Source organism: Amphibalanus amphitrite, unplaced genomic scaffold, assembly GCF_019059575.1.
Source record: "Amphibalanus amphitrite isolate SeventyFive unplaced genomic scaffold, NRLGWU_Aamphi_draft 000056F_arrow, whole genome shotgun sequence".
Taxonomy (NCBI): Eukaryota; Metazoa; Arthropoda; class Thecostraca; order Balanomorpha; family Balanidae; genus Amphibalanus; species Amphibalanus amphitrite.
In genome coordinates this window covers 488503-501320 of record NW_024881552.1, presented here as the reverse complement: position 1 = coordinate 501320, position 12818 = coordinate 488503, and the positions used below count along the sequence as shown (strand labels likewise).

The following is a 12818-nucleotide window of genomic DNA, read 5'->3' as shown; positions in this document are numbered from 1 at the left end:
TTCAGGTCGAGGTCAGGTCAAGGTCAGGTCAAGTGAGGTCAAATTTTGAAGTTGGTTGTTAAGGCCTAAAAAGGTGTCTATCCGATGCAGTTTTTCACGGCGAATCGAATGGTGCTATTTTTGTTTCCGTACGAGGTCTAGAACTTCCAAAAAAAAATCATTTTTCAAAAAGTTTGTGTGTCGTGACGTCATAGAATTTTGAATAACTCCCACATTTTTGAACCAATTCTTCTAAAAATTGGTATGTAGGTGCACATAGACCACTTCTTTGACATATATTCCGGTTTTTTCGATAAACTCAAAATTTTTGATTTTATAAATATTTTCCCAAAAAAGTCAGTTTTTTGGAAAAATTTTGGCCAAAATCCAAAATTTTCAAAAAACTGAGATAGCCATTTGATAGACAAAGTAGAATCACGTATAACCTTTTTTGTTACGTCTTGATCCCTTTAAAAATGAAGATGTTAGCGGCGTTTGAAATTTTGCCGTTTTTGAGGCGAAAATGGCGAACATGACGTCACTAAAACGTCAATTTCTCAAAAATTTTCCGACGGATTTCGCTCAAATTTTCAGGGAACGTGTCAAATTGATGTATGATAAGGTACTGAAAGTTTGACGTCGCTGGCGTAACGCGTTTAGAAGTTATTGGCGAAAAACGGGAGGGGGGGGCAGATTCTGCCCCCCCCCCCAGCGGGGCGCGGGTTAACACCCAACCCTCCTAACAGTGCTCTATTACCTTCTTCCTGGTGTTCATTTAGAAGCGCGAGTAATTTAAGCGAGGTAGGGACTAAATTAACTTTCCTCAAGTGCTCAGATATGTACTGTGCAATTACACCGCTAACGGTGTTCATATTTTTGTGTGTGCATTGCAGTCACCCACGCCAACGCTGAGTGCTTCCTGGACTTGACACGACTTTTTGCTCTCTATGCCTATTTAGCACGCCTCTTAGGTACTCGGTTAGTGAGTAGTGACCAAATAGAAAAACAACAGAGATCATGCAACTGCATGCAGCTTCGTGGTTAACAAGGAGTGTTTTTACAGTGAGGGTGGGAAGGGTGCTCACAGATCAAATTGTCAATGTCATATTCAACGACAGAAATCGGACAAAAACTTGTCAATGTCATCCTCAAACACAGAAATCCCACCACGTTGTCTCCGCTCCTTCCGACTGCAGAACGGGTTCGGCCACTTCTCACCGTTCCTAAAGCGGTACATCTGCTGATATGACGCGCCACTGTGCGGTCTTCCCCAGAACCGGCCCGATCCGCTCGGCTCGGCCCGGTGTAGTGGTCTGACGACCCGGCGCGGCGGTCAGAACACTTGAGTCGAGGCTTTGCCGTTGTTCCCGGCGCTGTATGTAATTTAACCACCTCCCCCGGCCCTAAGCGTATTTCCGTCTGTCTCACCATACACGGGGTTCCCTACCGGCGGCGGTAGTGTAGGTATTCATTCAGAGGAGATCCCTCGGATCCCGCCAATGTACCGGAGCGGAGCCGGACTGACACCTGCTTCACGACACAGGCGAGGTGAGGAAGGCGTCTCACCACAGCTACCGCAGACGTACGTCAATGAAATGACGTCAGATCACGCGCCGTCACGCGGGAAGTGCGCCGTCAGTCTGACGTACGTGAATGGACCTGTGGACGACCTGTGGATTACACTGGCCTGCGTTTCAAAACTTTTTTCAAAAGGTCGGAGGTTTCTCAGCTATTTTTATACAAGTTTTGTGTGCTGAATCCGAAAAAGCTGTCCATTTTTCTCGATTAGCCCGAGTTTTCGAACTATGTCAAGGATAAAAGTTCACACACTTATGCATTTATAGGCACATTGGAGTGGGCATGCTGATATATTTTTCCCAAGGTTGGATATTTCTCAGCTGTTCTAACACAAGTTTCGTGTGCTGAATTCAAAAAAGCTATCCATTTTTCTCGATTAGCTCGAGTTTTCACACTATATCAATGATAAAAGTTCACACACTGTTATATTAATATGCATCTGGGAGTGGGCATACTAATACATTGTTCCCCAAAGTTGGAGATTTCTCAGCTGTTCCATAATAAAAGTTTCGTGTGCTGAATCCAACAAAGCTATCCATTTTTCTCGATTAGCTCCAGTTTTCACACTATGTCACGGATAACAGCTCACACACTGATATATATTAATATGAATCTTGGAGTGGGCATACTGATGCATTTTCCCCAAAGATGGAAGATTTCTCAACTGTTCTGATGCAAGTTTTGTGTGCCGAATTCGGAAAAGATATCCATTTTTCTCGATTAGCTCGAGCTCCCACACTATGTCAAGGATACACACCGATGCATTAATATGCACATTGGAGTGGGCATGCTGATACATTTTGCACTTTTTTAGGTCCCATCTCGATTATTTCCCAGAAAACTGGTGCGATAGGCGTCATCACAAGTGTATTCGCGGCCATCGGGGCGACGTAAGAAAAGAAGAAAACATCTGGCCCCAAGAACTTTGAATTATCAGTTAGCATGCAAATTTTCCTTGATGTTTAGAGAATCTACGAATAATTATTAGAGCAAATTGCATTTAAAATTTTCCTATTATGTTTTTTCCATCGTTTGAACAATATTTTCTTTTACTAAGCTAGAAACACTGATTATAAATAGTTCCAGCATCATCGTCAAGAACAATAAGGACGGCTTGAAGTGAATACAACTATCTAAACGGTTTTGTAAGATGTGAAGATCACTTCTAAAATTGCCTGTAGAAATATTGAAGGCAAAAGTTCACCTTTTTCACAAGACGGATGTCTATAAACCTATTCAACGTGTGACAACTCAGCCGGTATTTCGTCGCCTACAGCCCAGCTTTCCCTAATGACCGCTAGAGGCGCTGCTATCGATGTCCGCCCGTACCGCCTAACGGATTGTAGTGAAGAGCAGGTAGAATGTTTCCACAAAGACTGTGTGGCCACAAAGTGTGATGGAAAAACGGTATAAGGGTCGGTGGGACGTCAACTTCCTGGTGGACTATTGCTGGTGCTTGAAGAGGGACGTCCCATGTGCTCAACACAGTCGAAAATCCGTGAAAAGGCCATTTGTGTCACAGCAGTGCGTGTGTACTGTAATCGGATCTCACTTATAGTGGGTCAGTTTGCAGTTTAAACATATATATGCTTCTGTGTGATTAAATATACTAAGCCAATCAGCATAGCTGTGAACATATGAGCAAAACGACGTATCTTAAAAAATCGAGCTAATCGAGCAAAACGGATTCCATTTCCGGAATCAGCGTGAAAAACTGACCTATAAACAGTTGAGAAACCATTGACCTTATAAATCACGCAGACCAGTGTTATCAATGTTCATACAGTAGGACATGCATTACGTTCATGTAGTAAGACAGTGTTTTATTTTTTTTTCTCTCTCGAAAATTTGGTCTGAACAATCCAACGACCACCCATGGACCCTCTGCCACTTCTTTCATATCTCTCGGTTAATGGTAATAGCTAACATAAAATTTCACATACAGGAAACACAATTTGACGTTGAGCAATGGGCATTATTTTTTGTTTCTTCTTTTTTTTGTGTGATTTTGATTGGCACATCAATGCACCGAAAAAGCGAAGAAGCGCCCGTTAATAATGCCAACTTTTACTCAACATATTGCGGGTAAAATATTACGGTAAAAACTCGAAAGAAATTTGTCCACAAATGGTAATCTTTTTGTTGTCATGCGTGTTTGACATATTGTTATCCATGTCATTCATGCATTATGTAACAGCTCGTTGTCTAAATATTCACTTGAGTCACTAGAAAAGCACTTGCAGCGTAGGTTACCATTGCGGAACAATCGGTGTCAAGGTCCCAGCTCCCGGCGAGGGCTCCCTCCCAGCGCTCCCACGTGCGAGTTCAGGTCCCCAGTCTCCACGGCAGCCAGACAACACCTCGCTGGGTGTCTCAGGTAGGACCCCTGGCCTCTCACTCCCTCCCTCCCACCTCCGCCAAAACATCTGATCCGATTCGTATCCGTATTCCCCACGTAAGGGCCCACCTGTCTTTCGCCGTCGGACGGTGTTCGAGACTGTCCGGACCGGAGACTGTACCGGCTCGCTCCTCGGCACGGGGTTTTTCTCTCTGGTAGCGAAGCGTCATCGTGAGGGAGGGAGGGGAGGGGGAGGGGAGGGGGAGGGGAGGCCGGGAGGATCCAGGTGGCGGCCGGCTATAGAGCCGGCCGCCGGCACAGGGGCTCATCAGTTGGTGCGCGGTGCTGAGGAGGGGAGGATCCGGAGCGTGTGAGGTGCAACTTCACCTGGAGGTGTGGCACAGAGGAGAGGAAAACATCGCTTCTGTTGCTGCTAGTGGGAACAAGGTGAGAAAGATGAAACTGAATGGGCACGGCGAGATCCGGAGGTTATATAATTCGGTATTTCGGCTAATATGTAGCTAATACTTTAAACGGCAAACAGCTAATTTTTCCAGATTTGCCATGTGACCTAATTCTTACCAAGTTAATTTACATGTGAATTTAACTTTGAGGCGCTCGAATAATATTGATTGGATAGGTAGGTGTAAGAATATAGTGATACAAAAGCCTAGACGAAACATGCACCGTGCAACAAGTATTGCAATACTTTTTCAGTTTATCTCGCTAAGGTAGACGGAAACAAAAAGTTGTCCTGCCTCCAGTACGGAGCGTAATTTGAACGTACAGAGCGAGCCCAGTGCAGTACGGTGTCCTTCAGCCGGCCGGCTGTCCTGACACGTGTGAGCCACCGCGGACCATCTACCGGCGGGCTGACGCGTCCAACAGGGGTGTCCATCCTCAAACTTTACGCTACACCTATTGATCGAAACACATAGCTTGCTTCCCACACATGTGATCAGATGTCTAAGAGTGCTTATTACAATAAGTGACCAACGTAACTAAACGGCGATAGTCCAACATTGATATCACCATGCATCGCTGTCCAACATGGCGCTTTGCATATTCGAGTCTACCCTGCTCGTATCGAGCCTGGCGCTTTGTTGCCCGTTTGTCCTTGGCAGTAACCAGGCAAAGTCTGACCACTCAGACCCCGGCCGGTTTTCGCTGTTAACTGCTAATGAACAACACAGACTGGATCTGCCGCGGCGAGGTGTAGGGAGCGGTTATCGTTATGGCCTTGTCGTACACTGGCCAGCTCATTTGTAGCGATGAAAGGCACAGGGAAGACGGAAACACTAATGGCCTGAGAATGCTCAAATTCTAGCGTAGAGTTGCAATTACTTAATGATGATCATGTGAGATACCAGTTCTAATCTTGCCTGGTTTTCCTATCTCTGTCCAAAATAACCCGAACATCGTTTCAATCTCGAGGATTTCACATGTGAATATAACCGACACGGAAAGGTTTGTGACCTCTAGGTCGCTGACTTGACCGTGTAGTTACCGAAGTAGGCACCCGGCCAAACCAGTGTAACACCTATAGGATTATCGACTAGCCGTGCCCTCTTGCCACATTTCTAGCGGGCTTCAGCCTCGTATTTAGCAGTCTTATCTGTAGGCTGACATTAGCCGCGTAGTAATTTATTGGTGGATTGCGGCGCACACATTTACCAAGAACTCCCAGTACCTAATCCGAAGGTTGACCTCAAAACAGGGGTAACTGTGTAATGCAAGGCATTGTTATAAGTACACAAAAGGTAATCACAAGATATGAAAGAGCAATATTTCAAAGATAGAAAAAACTCAAGGTACTTGCCAACCTACCTGTCATAGCAAATAAAAAGTCGGTACATTGCCTGCATAGAACAAAAGTGCCTCCCCGACCAAGCTACAAACTCAGGGAGAATAAAACAATCAGCAAAAAGCCCAGCTGTCATTTATTCACATCATTGCCATAGCGGCCTTGCCACTCACTTCAACACATTATCCGCACTTCCACATACTTGATGACACATTTCCGTTTTGTTTCGCGCCTGTCCTGAGCTCCTCACCGAAGCGGTCGGAGCACGTGGCCGTTTTTCCAGCCCCCCCCCCCCCTATAGCGATGCTCGCGCCGATAAGGGCCGCCCGGAAACCGTGCACGCGCCAGCCTATGACGTCACCAGGGCTGGAAAACACGGCGTGCCGGGCGCGAGGTTAGCGTCTTGGCCGCCGCTGCAGTCCCCGGCTAGTGCGCGCCCGGGCGTCGCAGTCACCATTATTAGCGGGAGTGGTACAGCATGTGTGTGGGTGAATACGATGGGGGGGGGGGGGGGGGCTCGGCAAGTGAATGAACACACACAAAGACGTGGCGATCTTTGTCTTCAAGGCTTGAAGCACGTTTTCATCAAGGAAATAATTTTGATTGTTGTCAAATATTAGATGAGTGCAGCACCTTTACATGCATGAAGCCGATGATACGAAACTGGCCCTAAGAGCGAATCAAATGAAATAACCCCACAACATGTTTCATTCAGTCCTCCTGCTCCGTTTCTAACTCTTTCCCGTCTCCTGTTTCAGATGACGCTCACAATGCGGCTAGCAGCCGTCCTGCTGGTCTGTTGGACGGTGGCGAGTCACGCCGAGGCTCGCGAAAAACGACAAGGTTAGTCGGGTGACTCAGCAGGGAAGAGCGTGATCAGAGCTTGTAGGACTGTACTTACAGTGCCGATTGCAAAATAAACAGGAGACATGTCTCTAACTGTTCGTGTGGACACAACTGTTGTGGTTTGTTCATTATGGTCGGCCAAGTCATCCCTTAATCATTTTTGGAAAACACATATAGCCGTTCCCTTTGAACTTTATCCTTTGAAATAATTCCATCACTAATATCATCAGCAAGCTCAAATTGTTCAAGGACAAACAAGTATTGTATAATCCGAAGCTGTTATCCGGTGATACGATTTGCGGGCTCATTTTGATCTCTGTCGTTTTCCACTGATCTTCCGTTGGATGTTCTCCCCGTGTCCTGTCTGTGACCTGACCTGTCGATCTGTCCCACCCTGCAGCGATTCAGTTTGGCGTCGAGCCGCGTCCGTTTGACTCAGACTGCGTGGACTACGCGCGCCGGCCGGGCCGCTGCGGCCCGCTGCGCGACTGTCCCGGCTGGCTGCGGGTGGTCTCCAACCACCCCAGCCAACAGGACGTCCACAACCTGAGGAACAGCCTGTGCGGCCGGACTCCCAACCAGGTGCCGCTCATCTGCTGCCCGCGCAGCGCCGGACCCATCAAGGAGACCATCCAACCGCCCACCGCACCACCCACCCGACCCACCCCCCGGCCCACCGCGCGGCCCACGCAGCCGCCGCCGACCCGGCCTCCGACCCCGCGGCCCACCCAGCCGACCGGCGGCGACCGGGTGCCCGAGGAGCACCCCAACCGGCGCCTGCTGCCCAACGACAACGCGTGCGGCATCAACATCCACAACCGGATCGTGGGCGGCAACGTGGCCGACCTGGCAGAGTACCCGTGGCTGGCCATCCTCGGATACGAGGGTGAGTAAACTGAAAGGACGCGCTGGTGGTGTGTAGAACTGGAGCGACTCGGCTTCTAGGCGCTTTAGCGAACGCCGCTTGCAAACACTGATACAATTAACTTCTCCGCTGACGGTTGGGCTTCTCGGCATGACCCAAGCTCGACAGAAGTAGTCGTAAACTCTCCTAAGTGGAAGCCTTCCCATCTGAACGATCGATGCGACGGAGAAAGTTGGTCCCATACCAGTTACATCATCCTTTTAATTGTCAAGTGATACGAGCTGGTCCCTTTTCGGTTCATCAGCACCTGAGGCAGATACCGTTGTTTGATAAAGCTGGCGGACAGGTTCTGTGCCTGGTACTGTCGCTTTCAATTCATGAGAGGCAACGCAGGAGAGGACGCTGCTGGATTAGAAGACAGGTTTTATCCTCGTATTCGTGTTTACTCGACACTGAGATAGCTGAGTGTCATGACATTACTAGGAGGGTGTCAGGGGCTAAACTCGTTCCTTCTGTGACACTAAGCCGGCTCGTCCTGCCCTGCCACCACCGCACTCTGACGGCCCTCTCCATCCTCCCCTGGCTCTCCCGCGGCCGCTCGATCCGGTCCCGGTTCCCACTCCCGTGACTGGCCGATAGTACCGCTTACCATGCCGTCTCTCAGACGGGATTGCGGTCACAGGCGGAATGCTTATCGCGTCCCTGACAGCCGCAAATGCGTCAGACACTGCGCCGTGACATTTTCTGTGAGACTGAGATTGGTATTGAATCACGAAAGTGACAGGGTTGTGAGGATAATAGGCCTATTTGGTTTTTATGTCTTTCTAGATGTAGACCCCGTATAATTTTCAACTACGACTACCTTCCATGCTTGTCTTTATGTGGAAGAACATGGTTGATGAACACCATCATCAAGGCCGACCAATTCCATTCGTCCCGTTAACCAAAACTGTCCAAATATTAGCCGTTACATACAGGCATTAAACAAAACGCATGGAACAGGAAAATTATAAATAAAACCATGCCACTGTCATCGAGACCTCTTCGAACCATATCTGACCACTGACCCCCCCCCCCTTCAGTGGTCGGCACCGGCTCTGTGGAGTTCAACTGTGGTGGCACCCTCATCAACAACCGGTACGTGCTGACGGCGTCCCACTGCGTGGTCAGCTTGCCGTCCGACTTCCGACTCACCTCTGTCCGGCTGGGAGAGTACAACCTGCGCACCGCCGTCGACTGCCAGGTGGTGAGTATGATACAGCGAGTAAATACAGTACAACCTGCGCACCGCCGTCGACTGCCAGCTGGTGACTAGATACGACCTGAGACAGTACGGTACAACCTGAGGACGGCAGTGGGCTTTGTGACGCACATATATAGGAGAATTGGGACATGAATTGGGACAGGTCATGAATAAGATGAGACAGGTTGAAAGTACATTAGAGTTGGTGGAAAGCGAATAATGCAAAGGTAGATATGCATAACATGCAGTTTGCAGTCAGCATCGGTATGCGGATAAAATCACCGCTGCCTAGGATGATAGTCTGATAAATCTTTTGGACATGGGAAGCCCCGTATGGCATACCTTACACGAAAAGGCCTCTATAATCATTCAGTGACATCGTCACTTCTAGCCACAATGACCGATACAAGGGCAGTGCTTCAAAGGTCAGCTCGTGGCATCATCGCCAAAAACACATGCAATAACAAAATATCCCAATTAGCAAGTGTTGTTTTCAAATAGTTGTCATGCTCGATATGATCGTGATTCAAGCGTATGTGATGGCAAATCCACGTGGAAATCCCCTCGCGTGAGAGGACCAGTCTCAGTTTCGTCGTAAGCATAAAGCATTTGACCAGACTGTGTGATGCGTCACCTCATCAATGAACGTTTCTATGAGAAATGCATGCATCACTTATAATAAAACGACATGAGTCGTCCAGTACGTATCATCGTTATACCCTAAAACGAGGAAAACTACGATGCGTTTCAAAGCGTCAAATTACCTTCAGACTTACGAGTAGAACTAAACACACATATTCAAATAAGAGATGAAATTCATAATGCATGTTAGGATATGCAAACCAAGCACTACAGGCCCCCGCTGAAAAGTTCAAGTGAAAATACTGTTTCGTCTTCCTGATGCCATGCTATGCAAAACACGCAGAGACTAGCGACATTAGAGATGGACGGAACTTTCCAAACCACTGCAGCAAACTTTGACCGAGCCCGGTCCTCCCTCTCTCCTTGCAGCAAGGAGGCCGGGAGGTGTGCGCCGACCCGGTGCAGGACTTTGGCATCGCCCAGGTGATCGCGCATCCCGACTACAACAAGCCGAACCGGTTCTGGAACGACATCGCGCTGCTGCGGCTCGACCGACAGGTCCAGAACAGCTGTAAGTAAACTATAGACAGGTCCAGAACAGCTGTGAGTACCGACAGGTTTACCTGTGAGTACCTTCAAGTCCAGAACGATCATTCACGGTTAAAGCTGAGCATCCATCACGGCTCAGTTCAGGGCCCTAGTGTCACCAGCATATAAAATTCTAGCGATAGATGATCTAAGAGGCAGCTGCCGTAAATTGCTCAGAGCGTTCCTTTGGCGCTGGCTACCTGCCCGAGGCCGGGACCTGAAGATGCCGACATTTCGCGTGCCCCAAGGATTATTTCCACTGTCCCGAAACCAACCCTAATCCCTTACCGTGAAACGCTGTTACCGGGAGCGAAATGTCGAGAACGTCATCCTCCGGGTTCCTTCCATGACGAATTCATAAACAGGGGGGCGTTGTTTTTCACGGCCATTAGCTCCCGGTTCTCCGGCGTTGTCTGTGGTTACACGAGCGTGCACTGAGCCCTCCACCCTGTCCCGATCAGCCCAGCCTGTATGTTAGTCTGCCTGCCTGTCTACCTGTCTGTCCAGGCGGTACCAGGCACCAGGTGCAGGCCTCAAAGCGGAGGGCGGCATGGAGCGATGGTCGTGAATAGTGTGTATCCACGCCATCGAGTGTACCCATAGCAAATACATAGCTCACTGCACGGTATCGTCTGACCAGCGCCGTGTCACGACACGGAGAAAAGCGGCTTATGTAGGCACACGAGGCCAGACTCAGTCACGGTCATTTGGAGAGAACTGAAGTCCTGAGAACAGACGTACAACACCCCATGAACTCTCAAGTCCCGCCTAAAGCATTACGCAATTCCACAAACTTCCCTGCAGACCCAGCGTTAAAGGCTCTGCAGACGACAGTCCTGGCAGGAGCGTTTACAGCTCAGCACCCTGACGCCATTCCTCTCTGTTTGCAGTATACGTCAGCCCGCTGTGCCTCCCATTCGGCGACTGGAGGACCCGGGACCTCGGTAACACCAACCTCTGGGTGGCCGGCTTCGGACTCACGCAGGCCTGTAAGTATGGATGGGTCCACACTGATTGATCTTTTTGAAACGTTTGACACAGACTAGATAACGAATGTTCATGGCTAAGGAATTAAAGCTGCTATCAATTACAACTTGTGCCAAAAACCCTTACTATCCAAGTTTATTATAAATGTTCGTTACACCTCGCCCGCCCATTGTCTGTCCCTTACTGTCCACTCCTGGTCTAAGGATTGGTCAGCACGTGTCGCCGTCTGGGTGAGGCCGGATGCCACTGTAATCACCTCACTTTACGGAACCGGACGTAACAAACAGACTTGTCCGGCCTCAGGTCCGGTCTAAGCCGGGTTCAATTATCAAACTTCCCGTAATCACCGATAATTGGGTGTCTGCACCAGGACGGAAACAATACGTTAAAGAGCATACGCAACAACAAACAAAGATCGAAGTGCTCAAAAACGCAGCAATAATGACTAGTAACGAGTAGATTTTTCTCGCATCAGCGCCTGAAAAGCAAAGTAGTAAGGTGTGTGCCTCGGTAAAATGAAGCGTGATACTGCGTTCGAAGATAGCAGCCTCATCCTTATACATTGTGGCATGACACTGCACCCTATTCCGTTGGTAGTAATTGCTTGCTCGTCCCCCACCATCAACCCTCCCTTTTTGGCAGCCCATAAACGACTTCTCGTGGACCCCTCCCAACAGAAGACATGCAGTTTAGAGGCCGTTTTTGACAAGTCTCCCTGCTCTATACACGGTACCAGCACCCATCTCCCTCTTCTCTCGACGTGGTCGTTTCTGACGCCCCATATCTCCCCTCTCCCGCAGTCGGCGACTCGAGTGACCTGCTGATGGAGCTGAAGGTGCCCGTCGTGTCCAACGATCAATGCGCCCAGGTGTTCCGCCGACAGCAGGCCGTCATCGGGCCGAACCAGATGTGTGCCGGCGGGGAGGCCGGCCGCGACTCGTGCTCGGGCGACTCGGGAGGTCCTCTGATGGGAGTCAACCAGTTCGGACCGCCGTACAGGATCGTGGGCGTGGTGTCGTTCGGCGTGACCCGCTGCGGCACGGCCAATGTGCCCGGAGTGTACACCCGGGTCGGGCAGTACCTCAACTGGATCATGGACAACATCCGGGCCTAGGTGACGACCAGGGAGGTACGACAGATGTGCTGGAGTAAGAAGAATGATGGCACAGAGAGCAAATAAAAAGGAGACCCGGCGAAGGGGAGAGCAAGGAGAAAACTGTCCAAGCTGTAGCGTCATGGAGAGTACATCGACTGGGACGCTATCGGATACCATAGATGTCGCTTTGTCCTGAGGACAGAACACCCGAGGTCGAGACGCGGTGTTGGAGCGAGGTGCACCGATGGAGACGGTTGTGGGCACCGGTTGTGCTGATTAATACGAAATAACTTTTATGTACAATTGTGAAATTGGAATTATACTGCTTTCGGAGATTATTGTAATTTTACAAAGTGGTGTTCTGTTGTGCACTGCTTCATCTAAATAATTAAAACGGATTAAAAGCGATTGTGAATTGGGAGCGGATGAAAGCAATGTTGTCAAGTTTCATCAAGGTCAATCAAGTTTGAAGAATCGTGATCCAAGTGACATTAGAACTTGTTTCTGAACTACTCAAATGACCATCAACTTTGTGAGTGTAAAACTTTTTAGCATAATCGTGCGTTTTTACATGCATCCATAATTAGATGATAGGGTTTTTGGGCCATGAACTGATAGAAGTTTTCTGTCATAAGCATTGTACTCATTGGTCATGCTCAGTTGAAACATCTGTTGTTAAATGCAAGCCGTATGTGTGAATATATGAAATGTATGATAGTATGAATGTACCGGAAGTCGAATAAGTGAATGAGGATCGCTGTTACGATGTTCAGTGATCATACGTTGACCACCATTTTAGTATGATATTGTGGTGATGTATGTTATGAGCGCAATGAAACAAATGCTTGTTTTAGTGCTTATGACTTGCTTGGAGCCCCACTGAAATGGTGAGGTAAACGAATAAAACGGAAA

At 48.7% G+C, this 12818-nt stretch overlaps 1 protein-coding gene across 1 annotated transcript; it reads left to right on the top strand.

The window, feature by feature from the left end:
* The first annotated feature begins 4198 nt into the window (after nucleotides 1–4198).
* On the top strand, nucleotides 4199–12818 carry LOC122378188 (phenoloxidase-activating factor 3-like). The gene is made up of 7 exons (XM_043358953.1): nucleotides 4199–4342; nucleotides 6458–6542; nucleotides 6946–7431; nucleotides 8493–8656; nucleotides 9665–9806; nucleotides 10714–10812; nucleotides 11611–12818. The coding sequence occupies exons 2-7, from the start codon at nucleotides 6458–6460 to the stop codon at nucleotides 11922–11924; spliced, it is 1290 nt and encodes a 429-aa protein (XP_043214888.1). The 5' UTR covers nucleotides 4199–4342; the 3' UTR covers nucleotides 11925–12818.